The sequence below is a fragment of the Trichophyton benhamiae genome (assembly GCF_000151125.1).
Source record: "Trichophyton benhamiae CBS 112371 chromosome Unknown contix00378_25.r1.exp, whole genome shotgun sequence".
Lineage (NCBI taxonomy): Eukaryota > Fungi > Ascomycota > Eurotiomycetes > Onygenales > Arthrodermataceae > Trichophyton > Trichophyton benhamiae.
The window spans coordinates 573,140-597,636 of record NW_003315106.1 but is presented as its reverse complement, the minus strand read 5'-3'; the positions used below and the strand labels follow the sequence as shown (position 1 = coordinate 597,636).

The following is a 24,497-nucleotide window of genomic DNA, read 5'->3' as shown; positions in this document are numbered from 1 at the left end:
AAGCTACGTAGAAACCCCAGCCTGGAGGAAGCGAAATATGTTACACTGTGTGGAAGAAACCGCATACGAGAAATGAACTGAACCATAGCATATTTTATTAGACTAAAGGAGTAGAAAAAGTGAGTAACGACATCAAGGAGGCCGACTACTGTTAGGACGCGGAGATATGGATAGGAGGAACAGCAAGAGAAATCAGCTCGAATCAAAAAGGAACCAAAATTCACAAAACGACCATTCTACTTTGTACGAGATGGTTGTGCTCTGCGCAGACCCTTGAACCAATGAGGATTTTGTTCCCTCTCATATCGAACAACTGGGAGATCCGGTGGTAGCGGATACGGTGCATATGCGTAAAATGAAAACCACTGCGTCTGCTGGTAATGACTGTCCTGAGGATTCTGAGATGGTGCTGGCAATACGCCAATTGTTTCTATAGCTTGGTACTCATAATTGATGGGCAGTTGGGTGTCTTGATTTGCTGGTGGGAATCGTACGCGTAGCTGTGGCCAACGTTGCAACTGACGGTCAGGCCGACCTGATACACGCTCTCCAAACACCCATAGCGGCATTTCGCTAGTGTCAGGCGTGCCTTCAGGGTATACAATCGGCAATCCGTCACGCACTGTTCGACGTTTGATGAGCTCGACACCAAGGTCTTCTTCGTTCAGCTCGGGTTTGTCCTTTAGAAGGCTCTCAACTGCCTCATTTCGTGCCGTCATCCGCTCCCGCTCATGTCTCTCTAGCAAGTAGCGGTCATCCTCTACGGGACAACTTCCCACCATATCAAAGTGGCTGTCCTTCGCCCGCGAGATATTTTTCTTGCAAACATAACACATGACTGTGGAACATTTGCGACATTTCAAGGTATTGCATCCATCCTCTTTGATAATCGGGGCTTTGCACTTCTTGTTAGGACAAATGCGAATAACGGCTTTACTCATTGCCTCTTCAACGTGCTTCCGTAAATTTTTGGAGTCTTCCCTTCGGCTCTCTGCGCAGGTTATGGGAATGTGTGAAGGTCTTTGGCACCTCCGGCAGCTCATCCTCATACATCCCGGTTTCAAACAACGGAATTCGCAGTTTTCTTCAACTGGGGGATATATCGCCTTGTACTCACAGAACGGACATTCTTCAAGGTCTGTGAGGTCCGCTTGTTGAATCTCTTCCAATTGCTGCAAGTCAAAGAGTTTGTTCATAAGAGAATCCCCCGCTGAGTTGATCAAATCCTCACGGGAGAAACCCGCATCACAACCATTAATGTCCATGCATTTGATACTGTGTCTCATCATACCAACTTGGGCTTTGGCATTGGATTTTATGCATTCCCAGCAAAATGGATGGGCTGCTGCGGCAGCACAATATACTACCCGATTAAGGGGCGTATCACTAAAGCAGCAATGGCATTCAATTATCCCACCAATGGAGGTATAGTAGGCAAGATTCCTTTTTTCATCCTCGAAGGCTTGCTTCCTAAGGGTTTGAGCAACTACATGAACGTTTAGCCTTTGCAGTAAACACTTGAGTGGGGATTATTACCAATACGACGTTTCCGTTCAGCTCTAGCATCTTTGATCTCCAGGTCTATGTCCCTATTCGGGTACTTGGCTACTACTTTCCTAAAAGAAGCCATCAATTTTTCCCTTTTGACATCGGTATTTCTGCTATACGGTTTGGGATCCGATGTCTCATAAGTTGATTCAACCTCGTACAATCGCAGGTACGCATTGTACAAGCAATCATTCGTTACCTCCAAATATTCTTTTATGTAGTCCGTGGGAACCAGAGGAAAGTCGAGTTTCAAAAGAGCTTTGCTAGATGGTACGTGTCAGGTTTTAGCCAGGCGGGGAAAAAAGAGGAAAGTTATTTAACGAGAATAAAAGAGTATACCAGCATTTCCAATACCGACTGTTTCTCGTGAGGTTGTCTTCTTTACCCCAATGGACATCCTTAGCCATATCCTCCCGCTTTTGCCTTGAACCACTTACAGTTGTGTAAGTAGCTTCCTTGAGGATTGCATCGATCAACGCTCCTTCAAAATTTTCTGGTTTCCTAGCCAACATCGGTTGGTAGAGGGTAGTGACGTATCGAGGGCATATATCTGGGAATAAAGTAAGGATATTGGCCAGCCCGGCCGCAGTCAGGCCCTGACTGGAAGTCCTCTTATCGTCTTCGCCAAGAACGAGGAGGCTCTCCAGGAATGCCATGCCATCGTCATCCCCATCTTCAGCGACACTGTTTTCACCAGGGCTGGTCAGATCATATTCATCAATAAAGTACGGGTCCTGCAGCTTCGCTTTGTCTTTTGTGAAGCCATTTGATGACTGATCTCGCCTGAGCACGGACAAAGTCAGCCTCTGAAGCGGTCTAAGGATGGTTCTAGACATATGGACAGCCAGGAGATATGACTGTGTAAATTATCGAGTTTAGTGGTGCTAAATCAGCTCCGAATACGACGACAGGCGAGATTAAGACACCGTTAGAGCTTCTATATAGCCTAATAGAGTGTCCTCGATGCTAATCAGTATCTTAATGAATGAAGTAAGCAACCAAGGCGCATAATTGGAAATATCTCGGTCCTTCAACCCAGCATATTTTCAAGTAGAAGAAGACAAAGTGGTCTATAGGAATGAGTGAGAAATATATCTCTTCGCCCTAGCATTTGCCGCCCTGATGGCAAACGTCAAGGAAATAGGGCAAGTTTGCTTATAATGATAAGCATCGCTTTTAACAGTTTGGAGGTTCCAAACTAATAGAGCAATGGTGTAATAAGGGTATCATAGAATATGGAAGACGTTGCTGCTTCATGGGCACGCTTATGGCGGTTGATATCAACCGCTTCTTCCCGAGCCCAAAGCAGGTGGGTATGCCCGTAGAGGGTCCATCCCGTGGCCGTTCAAGGTGCCTAGCTGGGGATCTCTTGCTTAGCCAGACAGATCTTGAGGATTCTGTGCTATGTCTAGCGCAACTGTTCCATCAGTGGCCATAACAATTAGCCCTCGTCTGTCCATCTTTGCAACGTTTGTTCAATATTTGATGTTTTTTCGATGTTTTTTTTTTTTTCGATATTATTTTCGGTTGGTGGTTTATGCCAAGATTTTATATAATCAACTTGACTAAAGATGATTAGCGTGTATTACGTCAGAACCTTAAACGCCGCTTCCTAATCTTAATGAAAGCTAAAATTTATACAAGAACGAAAGGACATCAAGACGAAATCAAGCGTGAGAAGTAGAAAAGAAGCAGAGAAACAAGCCATTTGGACATGTTTCTGGCACGCAGTCACCATGTTGGAAGCATGAGGTTTGCATCTACGCTAGTTTGCCGTTCTGGGCGGGAGTACGTCCGGGGAAAGATACTAAAGCGCCATCCGAAACGACCAGACTACAATGTTTACCTCGCGCAGTAAGTAAGCTGATTTCTACTCTCTGCATTGATCCAAATGCTCACCCGGGGTCTAGATCTGGAAACCAAAGCTTTGTGCTCAAGGGAACATCGGACTCGGTAGTCGAATTGGCTATGGATCTAAAAAGAGAGTTTCCGGATACTCGTCGCCTTCGGGTACATATTGACGAGAATGTTGAGGAGAATGTTCTGGTATACGAATATTTCAATGATGACTTACTTTCCTTTATAAAGAGAAACCCAAATTTGCCAATTGGGGCGAGAAAATGGATATTGAGGGAGCTCGGGGAATCTCTCAAGGAGCTCCATGCTAAAAATTGGATACACATAGGTAAACAACGTCAAGGCACTTGGCGTTGAAAGATTCATGCTGATAACCCTGCGACTTACTTAGATGTGAAGCCTGACAATGTGATGATCAATTATAGTCGAGATGAGCAGGGCTTACCCCTGCCGCAGAGGGTTGTACTGGGTGACCTGGATGTCTCGCTGAAGATGAAAGGTGACAAGCTTCTACGGCTCCCGGAAGGCATCAAGCTCGGCAACGTAATGTGGCGTAGCCCCGAAGCTCAAACTGGCCAGGGAATTGGGAAGCCATCTGACGTGTTTTCCTATGGGCTTGTGGTTAGTATTTAATCACTGTTTACACTTGATAACTATGTTCGTGGGGGTGTATTGGGTGAGTGTAATGACTAACGCTAGATGTTAGAGTCTATTCACCACAACAGGCGTGGAAACGCTGTATCCAGACTTTGAGGGGTTGAGGAAGGATGGGGTTGACCCCGAGTTGGAGATCATGGGCTGATTGATCTCATTCTTCGGGCCAGTACCGAAGGAGCTAGTGACGCACGTCCAACATGAAGACTGGGGCAAGGTAATGATGGCACTCTCAGAGGCACTGGAGGATGGCAGTCCTGTTGGCCCCGGACGGTTCACAGAGTGGCCGGAGAAGGATTATCCAAACCTTGATGGCGAGACAAAACGAATCTTCCTACGTATGTTGGATCTTGCTCCTTCAAAAAGAGTGACCATGGCAGAAGTCTTGGAGGACCAATGGTGGGGTCGTGGAGAGGAGGAGTACCAAAGTCCTCCGCTCTCTACCACTGAAACACCTTGAAAATGCAGCCCCGGGTACTCGTCACCAGGGATAGGCTGGCATGCGTCGTGGACCCGGTCAGTCTAGAAGGCATCCCCATGCCCTGCCAACCAACTAATACTCCCAAGCTTTCACCATCACCACTCGATCTTTGTACAATACGTATCATCCCCCAGCAGAAAAGCAATGCAAGTGAGACTTACCATGCAGATTGGACCACTAGTTGCATCGACTATGGCGTTGGAAGACGCCCGGAGTAGCCCGTTTCGCCTCCCGCCCCGGCCATTCTTTTTCCTTCCAGCCCTCAGGGAGCCAGCGGAGTGATATCATCACACAGCCAGCCAATGTCACGCCGCATCATCTTTTGCCGCCTCAACCAACAGAATTGACGTTTGGCCTCCCACAAAATGTCACTAGCGGTGATACGGGCCGTAAGGCCATCGAAGATCGAAACGAGCGCAGGAGAAAAGGGCCTGCTGGTCCTGTCACGGGACCCGCTAGTTATAACACCGAACAAAAGGAGGCTCGGCCCTATATACGACGTATTATGTGGAGAGGCCAGGTACCTGTGGCCCCATACAAAATCATGAGACATGCGAGGTACCGCTGGCTTGTGCACCTCGCAGCTTCTTGGGTTTCTCCCTCTGAGCCGAGAGAGGGATGACGATGCTCCACCAGCAGGTTAGCCGGATGTTTTCGCTTCCAGCCGGCAGTTTGGCCCTTTGTACCCATGCGGATGATGGCAAAGCCCGTATTTAACACACCCGCGGATTTCGATTAAGGCGAGGGGGAACGGAGTGGTCAAAAAAGGGCGTGGGCGGGGGCTGTTCTCGACTTGGGGACGGACTTGCTGGCTGCTGGGCTGGGGGAATTCCCCCGGCGGGAACGCTAGTATCATCAGGAATATATATATTTACACATTTTGCGTTAGGGCCATGCTCCATGCTTCGGCGTTCCCAGCCAAAGAACGTTATGCAAACAAGGGAAGTGGTGGAAATAAAATCCCGACAAGGGCTTGTTTTCTTTTCTAAGCTGCCTGGTCCTCTCAGTACTTATTTTCTTCTTGACCGGACCTCTCCCCCCTCAAGCCTGTGTGTTTATTAGTACTCCGTATACTCCCTCACACCCCCGGCTGCCTATCTGTGCAACCCGTCCAACATCAAATAAAAAGGGAGAACAAGCTTCCTGTTTGTTTCTCTCCAGACCGTCCAAAACAAGGGGTGCTGGCTTGCAGAAAAATAACTCGTCACCATCACAAAACGATACGAAGAATATCAAAAAAGAAGAAGATAGGCAAAGCAAAACAAGAAAGTGAAGAAGAAGAAGAACAAAAGGGGGGTTTTTGAAAAAATAAAAAAAGGAAAAAGACTGAAAAATAAAACAAAAACAAGATTCCCAACGATAACCGCGCAACCATGGGCTCGCTCGATCATCACCTCCTAAACGCCGACTCGCCGGATATCGCTCTCGTAGTGGCCACCCCGGCAGAGAGGATCGAGAGCATAAGGGCAAATGGGCTGTCGTGGAAAGGCCCCTTGACGATGGAGCAGTACATTGCTCGCGAAGACTTCTTGATACAGCAGGACATGGTCAAGGATGGGTGGATGACATGTTGGGTCCTGGTTGACCGTCGGCTCCGGCCAGACGAGCGTCCTATCCTGAGCAGCTGCGAGTCGATTGCCAAACGAGCGTTCCTTGCATATAAGGGCAATATCGAGACGGTTATCACTCATGGAATCGGAAGTGTGTTTTGTCCGCCCGAGCACCGAGGACGCGGATACGCTAAGCGCATGATCATAGAGCTGTCCAAGATACTGGACACATGGCAGCAGGAAAGGGGTGCGGGACAGGGACACCCGCAGTGTCTCTTCTCAGTGCTGTATTCGGATATCGGCAAGTCGTTTTATGCAGCGCACGGATGGCATCCGTATGCTTCCTCCCACTTCGCTTTAGCTCCGGAGGCTGTCGGAACCGCTGCCGTCAACGGTAGTGCCAATGGGAATGGGAACAGCAGCGGAAATAATGGCAGCGTCAGAATCACAAAGGGTGTCGACATGAGCATTGTCAAGGACATGTCTCGGGAGGATGTGCTTCGATACATGTGCTCTGAGCCAGTGATGGAGCAGCACAAGCAAAAGCTTAAGGATGCCTCCAAGGTGTCTTCCAAGGCTATTGCGGCTTTCCCGCCAGACTTTGCGCACATGTCCTGGCACTGGGCCCGAGATGAATTTTACTCCCAGATCCTGCGGCCGGAGAAGGGCGAGACTCATGTCAAGGGTGCAGCGGTGCCTAGCCGCAAGGTATTCATGACCTGGAACCGAAAGTACGGAGCCACACCCAAGGACTGTACGCTGTACATTCTCCGGACCCAGTACGAGGAGCCCAGCTCGCCGGCAGAGAGACAGGGTGTCATTGAAGCGCTGGCGGCGATACTGCGTCGGGCCCGGGTAGAAGCTCACGAATGGAACGTCGACCACGTCCAGATCTGGAATCCCTCTGCGCTGGTCAAGGAGGCTATCCAGATTGCTGATCCGGACGCAGCAGAAGTCCACAGGGAGAAAGACAGCATCCCTTGTCTGAAATGGGACGGAGACAAGCTCGGGTATGGAGAGAACGTCGACTGGATGTGGAATGAAAGATATGGATGGTGCTGAGCTGGCAATTTGACCTGATTTTTGATTGATATATTGATATGCACGAGACGAGATCTTTTTTCTTCCTTTCTCTCTCTGACGGCCGATTCTAATCTGACGGAACGAATTCTAAAGCCTGGGCTGGTGATTGATGATGAAATGATCAGGGCCACTGCGTTTGTGTCAGTTTGGCTCTCCTTTCTGGCTGTTGCTGCTGTTGTTTCCATAAATTCTGCTCATCACACACGATGGGAGTGGATGTATCGAAAGATACCAGGGGCGGGCGGCTCAATATCTTTTTTTTTTTTTTTTTTTATTCTTTTCATGTGATTTTTCAATTTTTTTTTGTGGTGTTGATTTCCATTCAGTTTTTTTTAACGATGGCATTAGACAAGCGCAGAAAGCAGAGATGCGATGCTATAGAGGGAGGCTATTGAGAAAGCCGTTTCATTTTGTTATATGCTGGGAAGATGGATTGCCCAAATGGATCCCCATGTCAATCCGATCCAATCGCGCGTTTGTGTATTAATAACTATGATTTGGCTGGAAGCAGATAGTCGTCGACTCTGGCTGTCGGTAGCAGGATTTCTTCAGCCAGGCAGCATTGATGTTAGCATTTCTAGCGTGTGCATATATAGCGTAGTACATATATGTGACATAACTAATGGCAAAGTGAGTTGTCAAGAAGCGGGGTTACAAACGTACATCCAGATTGTCGATAGACGCATATGATCTGAATTGCTCGGGCAAGAGATCCTTCCAGTCGCTGGAGAAGGTATCCACGTTCAGGACAGCCTTGGGGGTCCCGTTAGACGACTCGAGGAGGAGCTCTGCCGTCCATTGGGCTGTTATATGCTGATCGAGATTTGCCCCTATAGCCACAAAGTTAGTTATCAGACTTCAAATCAGGGGGGGAGGGCGGAGGGGGGGAAAAGTAAATAAACAAAATCGTATATTAAATAATTTGCCGGGAGGGCGTTGCGTCGTGTCGTGTCGTACGTACACTTCAGGTCCCCATCAATGGGCGAATTATCCACCAGCCTACGCACAATGGCGTCAAACAGCGAGCGAGGAAACGGATACTCGTCGATAACGGTGTGTTCGGCCTCTTCTATGACGGCACTCCACAGGTCCTCGACCAGGAACTGTTTGCCGAGATCGATGCCATGGAGGGTTGCGCCCTCGATGATCTTCTCCCAGGCCATGAGCTTTGCCCTGGCCGAGGGACGATGACACCCGATCGCACCGGACTCTTTGTTCTTGTGGACGAATGCGCAGATGTGTTTCCAGGCGCGCTCGCACTCGGCGCGGGAGAAGGGTATGTCTGCGAAGACCTTGGAGCGCTCATGGACGATCTCCGAGGGGGAGAGGGGGTGGTCGTCCTCCTCGGTGCGCTCGTCCATGAGGATGTCGCTTTCGTCGTAGACGGCGAGGGCGGCCAGCAGGGGCCGGAGGGCTGTCTCGGAGGAGGCCATGGCCTGGACTTCGAGTGTCGACTTGCACTGTGCTACGGCCGTGATGCCTGGTGTCGTCGTCGGCGTCGTCGTCGGAGCTGTGCCTGGCCCTTCTACCTGGGGCCTGATCAGGAAGACGGAATTGGAGGAGTTGACCTGGCGTAGCGAGAAGGTCTTTGCCGGCGTGCACAGGTTCACGAAGTCAGCTCCCGGCCGTGAGGACGCAGTCGTAGTCGTAGTCGTAGTCGTAGAAGCAGAAGAAGTCGTAGTAGCAGAAGTGGTCGTAGTCGTAGTGGTGGTGGAGGCTGTCGATGTGGGCGCAGATGACTTCAGGCACAGCCTAGGAGGGTCAGCGTCAGCACCAGCAGCAGCCAAAGAAGGGACGGCATAGACGAGCCCAACGAGACGGACGAGCCGGAGCAGGATACGCACTGTGGAGGGTGGTCTGATTCGAGCAGGTCTAGCAGTTCGGGCGGCAGCTCGAGCAGGCGGACGGGCTGTAGGGGCTGCGTCTGCGTCAGGCGAAGGTCCATTACTCTGCGGCGGGCAGCAGGCAGCTCGCGACGGGGGCCCAGCGAGAGCGCAAAGACAGCTCCAGACCGCGGCGAGGGACGCTTGAGGTTCGATATGTCTGTTGTATTATTATCGTTGCTGGCGTCCTGGCGTCCTGGGGGGGCAGATCTGTGGCAGCGAGGCCGCGGATCCGGTGGCGCTGAGGAGCTCCGTTTTGGCGTCTGGCGGGGTCTTTTCTTCGTACGCTGCAAGGTCCAGAGTTAAGTATTATTCAGAGAAGACTAAGCATCTTATTATTAACGGCGAGTAGTTGACGAGCTGGAGAGCTGGAGAGATGGTGAGTTGACGAGCAGGTGAAGCTGAATCGGTGGAGATTTTGGTAGAAGTTGATATTTTGGTGGATTTTGACGCTGAAAAAGACCTACGACGAGGACGATGGACAACAAAGTAGATATACATCAGAGAAAGAAAAAAAAAGGAAATGACAAATTGATATAGAGCTTCGTCGGCTGGAGAGACAAGGGGAAAACACCAGGAACGCAGGAGGAAAGCGGGAGACCGTCTAGTAAGAGGCGTGAAGAAGAGGGCTCGACTCGCAGCGGTAGCATCACACTGCAGCATTGATATATGTAGTATAAGAAAGAGATGAAGAGAAAAGAAAGAAAATAAACCCAGAAGAACGTCTCTTTTGGCGGAAATGGGCTGCTTGGTGGTAGATGTTAGTCTGTGGTTGGCAGGTAAAGGGTCAGGGGTAGGGCCAGGGGTAGGTCGAGAATAGGGGGTATGTCCGTATCAACTTACAAGTCTATCATCAAGGTCTAGGAAGCATGAAAGAAAAGACGGGCTTCAGAGAGGATCATTCGGCCTTCTGCTCGCCTCTCGACGCTTCTCTGGCCTTGTCTCTGGGCTTCTGCTTCTGCTTGTCTGATGTCTTTTGGTCGTTGGACCGTTGAACCTGCGCCTTGTCGTCCGGTTTGCCAGCTACTTCTTTAGCCTCGTCCTTGACCTCTTTCACGTCTTTCCTGACTTCATTCTTGACTTCATTCTTGACCTCTTTCTTGACCTCTTTCTTGCTGTCCGTCTTGTCGATCTTGTCTGTTTTCTCGGTTTTGTCGGTTTTGTCTGTCTTGTCTGTCTTGTCTGCATTTTCTGAGCCATCGTTCGACTGCTTCGAGGCCTTGTCTTTCTGCTGCTGCTGCTTCTTCTCTTTCTCCTTCAGTTGCTGCTGAGTCTTGTCCTTTTGCATGATGTCGTGTACGGCAGCACTGTCCTTCTCAGACTCGACGCTGGAGTCCTTGAACTGCTCCTTGATCTTCTTCGCCTTCTCCTTCTTCTCCTTCTCTTCCGCCTCTCGCTGCTTGCGTTCTCGCTCCATCTCCTTCATGTGGCGCAGGTCATCGACGCTGGGCTCGTACAGATGCCAGATCGTGTAGTGCGGCAGGCCGACGACGGAGAATTTCATGCGTTTCGACATCTAGCCTCCAGTTAGTATGTATATATATATATATATATTTGATAAACCTGTAGAACATGCATACCTTTCCAAAGGCCTCTGTTTCGGCGTGCTTCTCAAAGGAAAAGGCAGGGAAATGGACTCCCGCCCGGAAGACCTTTGCCTTGGCCAGGATACTGACACCGCCGACTCCGTCGATCTCCATCTCCATGTCCGGGTCGCCAAAGGGGTCTCGCAGGTAGGCCAGATGAGGTCTCCAGGTAGCGTACTCGGCGTATCCCTCGACAATGACGGCGTCTTCATCGAGTGTATCAGCTAGAGCCAGAGCGGTCTCGGACTCCTGCCACGAGTTCAGATCGTACGGCTGCTCTCCACCCAGCCAGTCTGGCAGCGGTCTCCAGACATCTACACCTAGTTAGTAAACTGCATTTCCCACTTTTCTTCAGAAAAGGAGTAAACGTACTAGGGACGATGACGTCCTTGTTATGCCGCATGAGGTCCTCGAGGATGGTAAACGGGGCGGTTTCAACGTCAGCGTCTCGCCAGTAGACCCAGCTATGCGTCGGGCGCAGCGTGGCACTCAGCAGCCAGTTCCTCGCCTGGGCCATGAGCTTCCGTCTCGAGGCCTGGGCCGCAAAGCCGTGTCTGCTCTCGACGTCCTGGTTGACCTTCTGGCCAAAGTCCTTCTCGATGACCGAGATCTCGCCGTACGGCTGCCGCGGGTCCGGGTCGTTCTGCAGCTCCTCCAGCAGCTTCGTCAGCAGGCCCGAGGTGTCGTCCTTCGAGTCCGAGACCAGGAAGGCCAGGTCAATGAGGTGGTGAGGGTAGGTGAAGTTGCGCAGATGCGAGAAGAACATGGGCAGGTGAGGCGCGGCGTCTCGTAGGGGGGTGCACAGCAGGACTCGCTCCTCGCGCTCCCACCCCCTGGGCGTCCCCTCGACGTTCGACAGGTCGTAGTAGCGGACGGTCTCGAGCTGGAAGTCGTCTGAGGCGGCGAAGAGGCCGAGCGAGGCTGCTCCCAGCAGCGACGGGCGCCATGAAGGGAAGAGGAAGAGCAGCAGGCCGATCGAGAGCAGGCCGCCGACGACGAGACGCTGCAGCAGGGCCCGGCGGCGGCGAAGAGCAGGCTGCGAGCGAGGTTGGAATCTTTGCCAGTCAGCTATCTTCTTCATCTCTCTGTCTCCGTCTTCATCTATTCGTTATTCAGTGATATATTCGTGGTATCCTACCTATGGGGGGAGATGGAAAATGTACCGCTCTCCCGCTTGGGGGCAGCGGTATAGCCATTGGAAAAGGCCGAATGCCTGTTCATGTCGCCGCGAGCAGCATCAGCAGCGGCAGCGGCCTTGATCTAGAGACTCGAGCAGTCGAAGCAGAGAAGTAGAAGCAGAGAAACAGCGGAAGAAGCAGAGAAGAAGAGAAGATGAAGATGTGAAAAAGAACAAGGGGCCAAAGGGGCGAAAAAGAGACGAAGATCACAAAAGGAGTCAGCAAGCCGCAGCCCTCAGAAGTGCCAGCAGCGGCCAATACAAGGCGCTTTAACGTCCAATATTTGGCCAGACAAGCGAGTGAGACAGATAGACGGCGTCTTCGTCTCTTCTTCTGCTCTTCGGTCGGCTTTTTACTGGTTTTTTCGCTTTCTTCAGCTTGTTTCAGGGATCATCTTTCTTCCGCCTGCAGGTCTTGCTCAAGTACCCGCGATGTAGACAGATGTATAGACAGTTGTACGGAGTAGACTATGGCCTATATCTACTATGTTCCCTACTGCTAGAGGCCTCGTTGTACGGAGTAGCTTGTGGTAGATATAAGACGTTGATTCAGTATCTGCTGCTGCGGTGTTATGCTGGATATGAAGCAAAAAGACACCGTGGCCGGCGATCTTCATGCCTCTGCCAGGATCGAGATCAACAGAGAATACGAGTGGAAAAAAGGCAGACGGCGGGTAGCCGGTGGTACGTAGTGCTCCCATGAGAGCCGTGTAAGAGATGATAGCGGTGATGGTTGCTCTCCTGATGCCGCAGTTGATATATACGGAGTATAGGATACAAGATACCCCTGAATGGCTACCCCTGAGATACCTGGAGATACCGAAGAGTTCTTTCTATTCCCTATCATGTATCATGTATCATGCTACAACTGAGTAACTACCTGACAGTAGCTCCAGCAAGGCTCTTGACGGTACAGACTCCACCAGACTTGACCATCAGCCTGCCCATGGCCGGCTTCGAGCCAGCAGCCTCGCTCACCTGAGGCACCGCCGCGCTCTCAAACACAACCTCCAGCCCGTCCGTCGTCGTGAAGCCCGGCTGGAAGGTCTCCCACATCTTCTTCTTCGGGTTCAGCTGCTTCTCCGGCTCCGCTTCGTCCCAGCCGTCAAAGTACACTCGCTCACCTGCCTCTGCGCCCTCGGGCGGGTTGACCAGCTCGACGGGGCCGGCATGCGAGTCGTCGTTGCGTGGTGAAGCTGCCAGCACCATGGCCGCAGACTTGATTCCTCGCATCGTCACCGGCTTCAGGTTGCAGACCGTCACCACTTTGCGGCCCTGCATATCCTCCAGGGGAACCAGACCGTTCAGGCCGGAGCAGACGGTTCGGACAGTCAGTCCCGTTTCTTCGTCGAGCTGCGTGTTGTCGCTGCCGGGAGCGTCTCCGCAGGCTATCGTCGAGACGTAAAGCGAGTCTGCGTTGGGGTGGTTGATGGCTCGTAGAATATGGCCGACACGCAGGTCGATGACGCAGGGCGACATGGGTGCTGCCGGCGCGGGAGCGGGCTTCTGTCGAGGCTGCTTCTCCTTCTTTTCCTTCTTTGCCTTGTTCTCTCCTGCTGCTTCACCTCCAGCAGCGCCAGCTTCACCCTTAGTAGCAGCATCTTCCGGCTTCCCCTTTCCAACCACAACAGTAGCCTCAGCCTTCTTCTTAGCCTTCTTGTCGTCCTTGGGCACCGCAATCACATTATCCAGGTCAATAGCAACCTTCTCCTCGGCCGGTATCTCCAGTCCAAACAGCTCTGCGTTCTGCACAAAGTCCACATGCCGCACAATATGATGGTACCCGTCCTCCCCCGTCCGCTGCTCAGCAGTCCACTTCTCCACCACGGGAGCCAGAGCTGCATACAGCGCCACGTCCAGCACAGACGGCTTCACGCCCAGCATTGTAGTCCGCATAGCCAGATGTGCGTTCAGCTTCTTCAGCTGCTCTCCCAGCCCCAGTTTCTCAGCATCTGCGCCCTCCTTCAGGCTGTCTGACAGCTTCCTGACATCGCCCAGCCATGACTCGATCTCTGCTCGCTCGGCGTCAGAGTACAGCACCGTGGGGAAGATGAGCGGCGTGAGGGTGTGCAGGTTGACCTCCGTGGCCTGCAGCGGGACGGCCTGCGGGTATGAGCGGTGCAGCAGCGAGAGCAGCGAGGCCGTCGGTGTCGATGCCGTCGCCATGCTGGCTGTCCTGTTCGCCTGGCTTCCTAGAATGCCTCTTGCACTGCTTCTTCTCGCTGCCGGTGCGGGCGAAGCTGCTCGGGTGACTGCTGTGACTGTTGCTGAGAGCGCTCGTCGCGGGGTTGAGGCCCGGAGAAGCGACGGGATCAGGCCTGGGGGCGGCAGCTTGACGGATGGCACTCTCAGACCGAGTGCACTGCAGAGACAATCGGTCTTCGTCTCTTCTTCTCTTCTTCGTCTATTTTCTTGTCTTTAATTCGCTTCGTCTGTTCAATTCGTTGTTATTTCGTCTTTTTTCCTGTTGATTTTTAGAAAACTTTTTGTGTCGAGGGGTTGCTTAGTAAGCGGGAGATACAGAATACGGGATAAGACATTGATATAGATATTGATATAGATATTGATAGAAGTGGAATAGAAGTAGATGAGTTTATTAGAATTATGTACGGTCGTGACGCAGTCAATATGATACATGACTGAACTAGCTACAAGAAGAAAAGAGTCCGTCTATCATCAAGGAGAAAAATGGTCAAGAAAAACATCAAGCATGCGGAGCAAGAGAGATGGAAGGACCTCGCTGGTCGAAGACGACGAAGAGGGCCTTGAAGAAGACGTCTCCCAGAATCTGGATGCCGCCGGCGTTGTTGGACTGTAGGCCTCCGTAGCATGCTACTCCCAGTTAGTAAGTGGACATCAAAATGTAAAAGGACGTAAAAGAAAAGGGGATCATACTCTCAACGCCGTCAGGACCAGGGCCGTAGCTCTGGAAAGTGAGCAGCGAGCTCGGGATAATAGCCATATGGTCTGTTCCCACTGCAAGAAAGAGAGAGGGCATGGGCGAGTTGCACGGATACACCCATCCAGCAAACCGAGTGGGATCGTACCGCGCTCCGGGAACCTGTGCATAGTACGCCTTGACAATCTTCTCGTCCAGGACAAGCAGCGTGGTACCCGTATCCAGGATCGCGGTGCCAGTCCCGTTCTGAATCGTCTGGATTTTATCCAGCTTGCCCACAGAGTACAAGCTGCACGGGATCTCCCAGAAGCCATTCTCGTTGATGACGGGCACCTTGATCAGATCGCCGTGATACTTGGACTTGTCGATGGTGCCGAACTCGTATGAGCCCATCTTGCCGTGTCTGAGCTGGGCGGTGAACACAGGCTCGTCCAGGTCCTCGGCCAGGTTCTCGAAGAAGGTCTTCTGCTTGACGGGGCGGATGGTGTTGAGCTTGGTCATGGCCAGACCGACAAGGCCGTCGGACGTCTTGTCCTCTGCGAGTGAGGCTGCAACTTTGCTGGGCAGCCCAATAGCTTGGTTGCGGACTGTGGCGCCGCCAATGTCCATCACATCCGAGTAGACCGGGCCAGAAGCGTGGGTTTTGTCGCCGTACTTGATGTCAAAGGTCTGGTCGACCAGCTTGGATGCTGTCTTGGACTTGGACGGATCATACAGGTGGTGGTCCTTCTTTGCCTCTTCATCGGTCATTTGCGTGTTCATCACCCATCTAGATTCGCTGTTTAGTGATCTGTCGGATGTGATATTGATATGATGCATCAGAAAAGAAGCACTTACGTGTCTGACGAGCCAGTATCAAAGTTCATGATGAATGGCTGTCCTCCAATGGTCACTGGGGAGAGAAATTGGATATCATGGTTCGTAGGATTGTTCACGACCTCGCCCTTCTCATCTTGACTCTCGACGCCCTCCTTGCCGCTGCCTGCAGTAGCCTTCGAGTTGCCAGGGAGTTTGCTGATGTGCTGTGGATGGTAGCCGTCCATCTCATGCGTTGTTGGGATGCCGTATTTGGCGTACGCTCTCTGCAGGTCTGTTGGTCCATCGCGAGAATACTCTGTTTCTCCCCGTCGCGCAAGATGTACCTTGAAGCTGCCGGTCTTCTTTCGAGGTGTAGGCTTGCTGAGTGCGAGAGGCAGCAGGACAGCTACCAGGAGGGTTGATACATGCATCTTCATGGCTTTTTTGGTAGCAAAGGGAACTGGAAAAAAGAGATAGAGAGAAATGGCCAGAAAAAGAGAAGCAAAGAGAGATGCAGAAGTAAAGAAAAGGAAGAACTTTTTAACTGTCTGGCACAGTGAATAGAAATAAACAAAAAAGATGTATGAATCAAAGAGGTCAACAATTGATATCTATGAGGACAATAACAGACAGACAGCCCGCTGCGGCCGGGCAACCATCAAGTGAAGGAAGTCCTAGGCCTGGCACCAGTCTATTCAAGATAGACGGAGGTATGTACGTTTTTTGATGGACCGGCCAGAAAAAGGGACAAAAAGACAAAGATGGTAAATCCACTGCTCAGCAGTGATGCATTGATATAGGACAGAAACAAAAAAAAAAAAAAAAAAAAAAAAACAAGCGAGAGAAAGAAGAGAGTGAAAGAGAGAGGAAGCGAGGGAGAGGGTTAAAGACAGTCACAGACAGGCAGGAGATGTAACCAGAACCAGGTCCATCCCTGAGCGGCCATATCTGTATCTTTTATAAAACTCTCCGCAGAGAAGAAAAGAAAAGAAAAGCAAAGAACAAGCGCATAAACTCGACTGTGATCCAGGTGTCAAACAGCCTTAAGCTTAGTCTGCCCCTTTCCTGCCTTGGGAGCCCAGGCAGCAAAGAGGACAAGCTGCAGACAGAATAATGCAGATGCAGGCAAAAAGACGCAAGAAAAAAAAAAAAGCGCCCTTCTCCTGGTCCGAAAAGTCTGTCTGACTGCCGAAGTCCCACAGGGCGGCATGCTGGCGAGAGTAAGGTGTCGGCTCTTCCGTCGCCCATTGGATCTTGTGCGAGGCCTGGGGCGCCAGAGCCAGGTCGCAAGCGAGAGGTATGAAACGCTGAGGAGTGGATGAGAGACAGCCAACACCGCAGGAAGTCAATCAAAGGGGAAAGAGAAAGACGAACAGCCGCCGGCCAAGGGCGAGAGGTGAAACCAGCCCCGGAGGCGAGTGTCGATAGGCCTGGAACTTGGCGCGGAGAAGGGCGCTGATTCGGCAGATGGAAATCAGTGAAACGCACCCTTGATTGGGGGAGGAGAATGTTTCTTTTTTTATCAGCCAGCAAGTCGAACTAGTCAAGACTAGTGAATTGCTTGGTTGCGGTTTATATGTTGTGTGAGTTTGTTGACTCTGGAAGTCTGCAGCGGGAGATGTTCAATGGCTGCGGTGGACGGGAGATATTCGTTCGACCCCTTGCAGCCCTGGCTTGTCCGGCGGCTAGACGTAGATATAAATAGTCGAGCAGTCGAGGATCGTGGTCGATAAGACGGACGGTAAGAGTAGTAATAAAAAAAAAGCTGCTGAAGAATCTGTGTGCAGGGCTGACAGGGTCTTGGATACGTGATTATGGGTTTGGTGGTTGGGGGGGGTTACTCAGAGCACATCTTGGTCGCCCAGGAGCCTGCCAACCTGTCTGACAACCGACTTCAAGGCCAGCGTCGCGGGACTGTCCGGAAAGCTGTCAATGAAGCTCTCACCAAAGTCGCAGGCCATGCCTACTCGAGGGTCGAGCGGTATCGAGCCCAGGAACTCGATGTCCAGGTCTGCCGCCAGCTGTCTGCCTCCGCCGGTGGTCGCCTTGAAGATGTCAGACTGGTGCTTGCAGCTGGGACAGACGAAGCCTGACATGTTCTCTACCAATCCGAGGATGCGTATACCAGCCTTGCGACAAAAGTCGACTTCCTTGCGCACATCAAGCAGTGACACCTCCTGCGGCGTGGTGACCAACACTGCTCCGTCAACCCCAGACTCCTTCAGCAGCGAATTAACAGAAAGGTGCTCATCCGAGGTGCCCGGCGGGGTGTCGACAATCAGGTAGTCCATCTCCCCCCATTCGACGTCCTTGAGGAACTGCTTGATGAGTCCGTTCTTCTTGGGACCGCGCCATATGACGGCGTCGTCGCGGTTGGGCAGCATGAACTGGATGCTCATGACGGCCAAGTTGTCCGACACCCAGACCGGGTTCCAGCCGTCAGCGCTGACGTGGATTGTCTCTGCCTCGACATCCATCATCTTGGGGATGGAGGGCCCGCAGATGTCGGCGTCCATGATGCCCACAGTCGACTGCGGGTTCGAGGCGAATGCGTGTGCCAGCAGGGTCGAAAAGGTCGACTTGCCCACTCCTCCCTTGCCCGAGAGCACGAGGATCTTGTGTCTAATCGATGCCAGGCGTGCAGTGATGAGCGGGATGTCCGGGTCGGGCCCCTTGGGGGCGGAAGCACATATCGCCTGGTTCGGACACCCTGCGCAGGCGTCTCCCTTTCCGGCCTGTGACGACGTTGGTCCCGGGCAGTGTTCTATCCAGTTAGTCGCCTTCTCCTTGCCTATATAACTATGCAAGAGTGTCCAGATGATCAGCCTACCTGGCTCCGGCGCAACAAGATCTGGGGCCTCCGCCATCTTTCTTTCCCGCCCTCTTTTCTTCCTGTTCCCCGAGTTCCCTCACTTAATCCCCCGTCTTCCGCTTGGCTTCTTCCTTATCCCGCGTACTACCAAGTCAGAGCTGCTGCTGCTGTCCGGCTTCTTCAGCGTCCTTGTCTGTCTCTCTCTGTCTGTCTCTGTCTCTGTCTGTTAAGCTGATAAAAAAAGCATCTGAAAGATTGATAATCAAAATCCCTTATCGTGTATGGTAACGTATTGTAAGATCTTCCGTAGCATGTGATTATCCACGCCGCTTTCTGCCTGTAACTTTGGTATTAGCCGTTACCCCCACTATACTCCGTACATCAATAACGACATCCGCCGCAGCAGCAAAAGACGAGCAAAAGACGGGCAAGAAGACAGCGAAAAGTGACGAAAACAAGAGACGGCAAGGGAAAGAAAAGCTGCTGGGCGTGCAGAGGGAGTCCGTGTCGATGGCATACGTGCGATTAAACTCGCCCGATCGTCTCTGGGGTCGATCCTGGGGGCGCTACCAAGTATCCCTTTGTACCGAGTACTTACTTCTACCTCCCGCGGCCGCTGGCTATTCAGCATTATCCTGCTTCCTGGCCGTCGTCAAAGGCGAAGAGGAGAAGCAATCCCTCTGGCGGCCCGCGATCACCGCAACAACCGCATCAACCGCATCTTTTCAAGGGCCGTCGAAAGTCAAAGAACCCGCCCTGCGCAGACGATCAGAGGCCACCCCTCGCCCGCCGTCGTTGGTGGAGGAGGTGTCTCTACCTCTTCCGTTACCTGTTTTGACGTCCCTGATCTCGTATTTATGCATGCACATGTAGGCCGGGATGCTTCTCATGCACCCGTAGGCATCCTCATCCCGACGTTGATGTTGATATTGTGTTATGGCGCGGGCTCCGCAGCTGTTTAGTTCGTAGTTAGTCGAAAGCGCAGCAAAAAGACGCCGCCGGACGTTGACATCATCGAGCAGGGCGACGGGAAAAGCAAAAGCAAAACCCACAAGAGGAGAAAAAGGCCGCTCCATCCAACCCTGACGTCGGCGCAGCCATTATTATGCTATTTAAGAGACAAGACTAGCTTCTGGCAGTTGATATAGCCCCGGGTTGCGCCTCTTCGTCGTCTCGCTTCTTTTTCCGAGGGACTTTTTCGGCCAAGAAGTCGTTTTTGCTGCAGGTCTCGTGTGCCTCTTGGGGAGATTTTTCGACAGACTCCAGCCATTAACTATCGCCGCATCACAGAGAGCCCACAAGTGCATCAGGCCTGCCAATTCAACTTGGCCAGCATCGTATTGGACGATTCAACTCTGCGGCGGTCCGGACAGTTGGCTGGTTGGAAGACTACGCCGTCGTTGGAGGCCATTGTTGATAATACCTGCGACTACAACAACAACAGCAAGACGGAGTGACAACCGCCACCATGGCAAGACTATCTGGAGTCGAGCGGCCGGACGACAGTGGACTGCGCGAGAGAAAGGCCAAGGCAGTAGAAGAGCCCGTCAAGCAGCCTGTTGAGGGCGCGGATGGCGCTGCTGCTGCTGCTCAGGCAAAGAAGAAGACCATCGGCAGGACGCCAGACGGCACTGGTAGGTCTACATTATTATGCAATTACACCTGGTATTATCTTTGAATGCAGGCTGACAGACGGCAGCATTCACCGTTCCGCATACTCGGGACATGGTCTCGCAGTTGTTGTCGCCCTCGGAGCCCAAGAACCTGTCAGACATCCTGGTGCTGTCCATCATCGGCCTGCACATCGTCCTGCTCTACCTGCTGCCATCCTTCCTGCGCATCCCCATATTTGCCGTGCTCTTCCTCTCATGGCGCGCTGCGTACAATATCGGCATCGGGTGGCTTCTCCACATGCAGTCAAACCACTCTACAATGGTGCTCTGGGCCCGTCAGACAAAGATATTCGTCAACCCGGCCACCGGAGACAACCCGCACCCACAGCTATACAGCTTCATCAAACGCGAGCTGGAGACCAAGATACCCGAAGACTACTCATTTGAAGATGCGCCGATAGAGTACAATACCTGGCTGGTCTTCAGACGGGTTGTCGACCTTATTCTCATGTGTGATTTTACTTCCTACTGCCTCTTTGCGATTGCATGTGGCTCCCGGCCTGCAGAGGAGAACTTTTTGGTCCTCATTCTTCGTTGGGTTGTTGGATTGGGCCTTGTTCTGTTCAATCTCTGGGTCAAACTCGATGCGCATCGTGTCGTCAAGGATTTCGCCTGGTACTGGGGTGATTTCTTCTATCTTGTTGACCAGGAGTTGACCTTTGACGGCGTCTTCGAAATGGCCCCCCACCCCATGTATTCTGTTGGATACGCTGGTTACTACGGAATCTCCCTCATGGCTGCCAGCTACAAGGTGCTCTTCATCTCAATTCTCGCCCACGCAGCCCAGTTTGCCTTCCTTGTCCTGGTAGAGAACCCGCATATTGAAAAGACCTACAATGCGCCTCCACCACGAAAGAGAACCATTGAATCTCATGCTGGACTTGCCGGGGAGGAGAAATCCAGCCGCAGGCCATCTGAAAGCAGTGAAATGGTTCCCCCTCCGTCTCCTGTGGCTCTGCCTTCTTCAACCCATAATCTCGTCGGTGTCAAGAACCTCGATCTCCACCGTATCACTGATTCCTCCATCATCCTGATCCAGGTTCTCTTCTTTGCTCTTACCATGCTTACCCCATCCACACCCATATATCAGTTCTTTTTCGTCTTAAACGCTGCCATCTGGCGACTCTGGTACTCCGTTGGCATCGGTTACATCCTCAACTGCCAATCCCACCGCCGAGAATGGACCAGACACTTCGTCAAGTTTGGAGAAACCAAGGAAGAAGCCTGGAACCAGTGGAAAGGAACATACCATCTTAGCATGACCCTCTGCTACGCCAGTTTCATCGCCGCCGCCTGGAAAATGTACACTCTCCCGGAAAACTGGGGATACGGTCTTGCCATCCTCAAACACGTCCTTGGTGCCGGCCTGATTGCACTCCAGATATGGACCTCCGTCAGCATCTACGATTCCCTGGGCGAGTTTGGCTGGTTCTTCGGTGACTTCTTCTTCGACGAGGCGCCCAAGTTGACGTACAGTGGTATCTACCGCTTCCTCAACAACCCGGAACGTGTCCTTGGTCTCGCGGGTGTCTGGGGTGCCGCACTCATTACCAGCAGTCGAGCCATGATCTTCCTCGCCCTGCTCAGCCATACCCTCGGAATCGCATTCATCCAACTCGTCGAACGCCCACACATGCAGAAACTATACGGCCGTGGACTCCGACAGGACGCCGGCTTGGTACGCAGCATCAAACGCTCGCTTCCTCCCTCGTTCAAACAATTGCACGGCAGCGTCGATCGGATCCTGGACGAATCAATCGAGTTCATCGAGGAAGTCCTCGACACCGCACGACCAAAGCTGGCTGCCGGCGTCACCACCTTCGTCAAGGATACCAGTGAGCTATTCCACAAGTACCCTGCTCGCATCACCATCACCCGTATCGAACCTGATCTTGCTGGCTACGACATGAACGACTACTCCATCAACGTCGACACATCCGACTGCATCACCATCCGGGACGGCGCGGAAGACAAATCCGAAGTGCTCGTCTTCGAATACGGTTCCCCGATCAAAGTTAACTGGACTGCACCATTGAACCATAGCAAAAGGGACTGGGTAGGCCTGTACATGATTGGCCAAAACCCGTCTCGTGAAGTCACCAATGTTTCCTCCTGGGGTCGATGGGTAGCTACTAACCATGGCTCCTTTGACTCCGTACTTAGCGAAAAGGGCCTAATAGCAAGTGATGTCGTCGTTTCAAAACCCGGCACATCCAACACCAGCAAGAAACCATCCGCTAAGTCAAGTTCGGGTAAAAAGTCCTCCACCTCCTCCTCCTCTCACGAAGTAGCTTCCGGCCAAATGGTTTTCTCTGGCGACAAGCTATGGTGGACCCAAGGCGTATTTGAATTCCGATACCACCATAACGGCAAGCATAATGTCATGGCTACTTCGCGACCATTCGAGATCCGTATACCCAAGTTTGATGACGGACAAATCCCATCCCACGTTTCTAGCAATGGTAACGGTTTCATGACTACAGCAATCGAACAGGCCCTTCTACCCATTGTGCAGAACTGCTTTGATAGAGATCCGGAGATCTCGCCGCAGACTGCCGAGGAGCCTTTCGGATGTGAGACCGAAGGTGATCTTAAGTATGCTAAGAGGGTTGTGTATGCTGTTCATCAGATGTATGTCCCAGTCAACTTTCCTACCACTAATTCCTCATTGCAGTTGCTAATTTAACATGCCAGGTTTGGAATTGAATTCGCTACTGAGGTTGTTCGCGCCGATGGCAATGTGCAGAACCTCGCATGGAGGATATGCAATGCAAAGAAAGTTTTGGTACGTTATAAAACTGACTTTTCCCTCGTATCTGTCGAATAGTACCGGCTAATGATCTCTATAGGCACCCTATAGCATGAGAAAATCAAACGGCGCCAGCACACCAACTGGTGAATCCGAAGAAATGAAATAGACACCCCAGCAAAAAAGATACAGTATACCAAGTTCCTTATCCCTCTGGAATTATATATTCTTATCCCTCATTACCCGGGTTGTTGTTGTCCGTGTCTATGACCTTATTGATTGTCTAGGCTAAACCCCATCCCATCCCTAAACCACATATATCATTACACTAAACTACACTACACTGCATGCTTTGGGCTTGTTTCATAGAGCAATTGAATACATACATACCTATTCCTTGCATACACGCTCCCTTTTACCCTGCCCCATGCTCTCTCTGCACGATGAACATTTTATATCCCTTGCTCTTCATGGCATATGATTCTTCATGGTTATTATTATGCATTTTACGAGAATAAAGACGGAAAGTAAAAAAAAAAAAAAAAAAGAGGGGAGCGGAGAAGAGAGATGAGATCGGGCGTTTGATGAGATAATGTTAGAGTAGCTTGGATGAGTTTTAATATATCCGGGTTTCTTTAATTTGTTCTCGTAGTGGGTATGGGGCCTGGTTTCTGTAGGAATATAGACAAGACACTCACACCCATTAATAGGCAACATACGACACTATTAAGGAAGAGACAAAACAGACAAGGGAAAGATAGCATTCATTCATATAAAATATACAAGATTACGCTAGATATGAGATGACTCTACAACTTACACCTTCAAACAGTCAGCAACATTTCTTGACTGGTAGTAGGCTGCATCCCACAGACATATACAGGGCAATGTGAGTGAAAGTCAGGTAAGCCGTTTTAAATCATCCCCTTCCCCCATCAAGACCACCGCCCAATCAACACTCCAAAACGAAATGATGGAAGAACAGCAGTCCAGATAGGACTTTGACACTCAGTAACCAGACTATAATTCGAAGATAAATGTCCTTGCCTTCCTCCACAACCAATCATCCCCATCCGCTTTGAAAGAAGACAGGTCCGGTATCAGGGAGGGGAGAAGACCTTCAAATCAAGCCCGGAGACATCGATATCAAATGGAGGTTACCCTTTCGGGATCTTGGAATGGATTGACTTGGTATCATCATGAAGGAATGTGTTGGGTATGTTTGGTAGCACGAAGTAGCATGGGAGGCAAAATCGCTTTAACTCACATTTTATGCAGCCCGATGGATCAGGAGGCTGATATTGGTATGATTTGAAATCGAACGGTACGATGTATCTACAAGAGTTATCCACTTGGACATGTTAGTCAATATGCATCTCGACAAGTGGCTCTAAAATGACAAGTCCAAAATTGTGTGAATGTGATCAGGAGGTTTGGTAAGATTTTGTTATCTTCAATGATATTGCAGAAGCAGAACTGAAAAAAATGATTCTCATCATGAAGGATTTTGGCGCGGTAGAGGCGGTTGTAGGAAAATTTCTTACCGACGCTGTTCAATTGGCTTGTCTTGCCACTCAATTGATCGGCCACGAAGCAGTCTCGCAGCTACCTATTCTCATCTATCAGCAAGAAGGCCCTCCCACGATGTGATATGAGTCAAAAAGAGAAGAGGAGAGAAGTATTCAGATGGTAGTGCATGTTCTGTAAGGCTCATTGTGAATCGCCGAAAGAACTTTTGAAAATATGC

The 24,497-nt window shown here is 51.3% G+C and overlaps 8 protein-coding genes across 8 annotated transcripts; 3 read left to right on the top strand and 5 right to left on the bottom strand.

Annotated features, from left to right (window-relative positions):
- Positions 1 to 236: 236 nt before the first annotated feature.
- On the bottom strand, positions 237 to 2,384 carry ARB_07408 (RING finger protein, putative; the record flags this gene model as incomplete). The annotated part of the gene is made up of 3 exons (XM_003014801.1): positions 237 to 1,486; positions 1,537 to 1,811; positions 1,903 to 2,384. 3 exons carry the CDS (start codon positions 2,382 to 2,384, stop codon positions 237 to 239), a joined length of 2,007 nt encoding a protein of 668 aa, XP_003014847.1.
- Positions 2,385 to 4,279: 1,895 nt separating this feature from the next.
- On the top strand, positions 4,280 to 4,519 carry ARB_07407 (uncharacterized protein; the record flags this gene model as incomplete). The annotated part of the gene is made up of 1 exon (XM_003014800.1): positions 4,280 to 4,519. One exon carries the CDS (start codon positions 4,280 to 4,282, stop codon positions 4,517 to 4,519), a length of 240 nt encoding a protein of 79 aa, XP_003014846.1.
- Positions 4,520 to 5,913: 1,394 nt separating this feature from the next.
- Positions 5,914 to 7,152, top strand: ARB_07406 (uncharacterized protein; the record flags this gene model as incomplete). Its single annotated transcript, XM_003014799.1, has 1 exon — positions 5,914 to 7,152. One exon carries the CDS (start codon positions 5,914 to 5,916, stop codon positions 7,150 to 7,152), a length of 1,239 nt encoding a protein of 412 aa, XP_003014845.1.
- A 672-nt stretch (positions 7,153 to 7,824) lies between these two features.
- ARB_07405 (sister chromatid cohesion protein Dcc1, putative) lies at positions 7,825 to 9,719 on the bottom strand (the record flags this gene model as incomplete). Its single annotated transcript, XM_003014798.1, has 3 exons — positions 7,825 to 8,003; positions 8,135 to 9,216; positions 9,400 to 9,719. 3 exons carry the CDS (start codon positions 9,717 to 9,719, stop codon positions 7,825 to 7,827), a joined length of 1,581 nt encoding a protein of 526 aa, XP_003014844.1.
- Positions 9,720 to 9,954: 235 nt separating this feature from the next.
- ARB_07404 (uncharacterized protein) lies at positions 9,955 to 13,985 on the bottom strand (the record flags this gene model as incomplete). Its single annotated transcript, XM_003014797.1, has 7 exons — positions 9,955 to 10,572; positions 10,637 to 10,962; positions 11,015 to 11,743; positions 11,806 to 11,902; positions 12,031 to 12,168; positions 12,317 to 12,560; positions 12,700 to 13,985. The coding sequence occupies 7 exons, from the start codon at positions 13,983 to 13,985 to the stop codon at positions 9,955 to 9,957; spliced, it is 3,438 nt and encodes a 1,145-aa protein (XP_003014843.1).
- A 538-nt stretch (positions 13,986 to 14,523) lies between these two features.
- Positions 14,524 to 16,175, bottom strand: ARB_07403 (extracellular aspartic endopeptidase, putative; the record flags this gene model as incomplete). Its single annotated transcript, XM_003014796.1, has 4 exons — positions 14,524 to 14,651; positions 14,715 to 15,487; positions 15,556 to 16,127; positions 16,152 to 16,175. 4 exons carry the CDS (start codon positions 16,173 to 16,175, stop codon positions 14,524 to 14,526), a joined length of 1,497 nt encoding a protein of 498 aa, XP_003014842.1.
- A 1,182-nt stretch (positions 16,176 to 17,357) lies between these two features.
- Positions 17,358 to 18,383, bottom strand: ARB_07402 (uncharacterized protein; the record flags this gene model as incomplete). The annotated part of the gene is made up of 1 exon (XM_003014795.1): positions 17,358 to 18,383. The coding sequence occupies one exon, from the start codon at positions 18,381 to 18,383 to the stop codon at positions 17,358 to 17,360; it is 1,026 nt and encodes a 341-aa protein (XP_003014841.1).
- A 1,413-nt stretch (positions 18,384 to 19,796) lies between these two features.
- ARB_07401 (uncharacterized protein) lies at positions 19,797 to 22,919 on the top strand (the record flags this gene model as incomplete). The annotated part of the gene is made up of 4 exons (XM_003014794.1): positions 19,797 to 19,962; positions 20,100 to 22,632; positions 22,696 to 22,786; positions 22,851 to 22,919. 4 exons carry the CDS (start codon positions 19,797 to 19,799, stop codon positions 22,917 to 22,919), a joined length of 2,859 nt encoding a protein of 952 aa, XP_003014840.1.
- Positions 22,920 to 24,497: the final 1,578 nt, after the last annotated feature.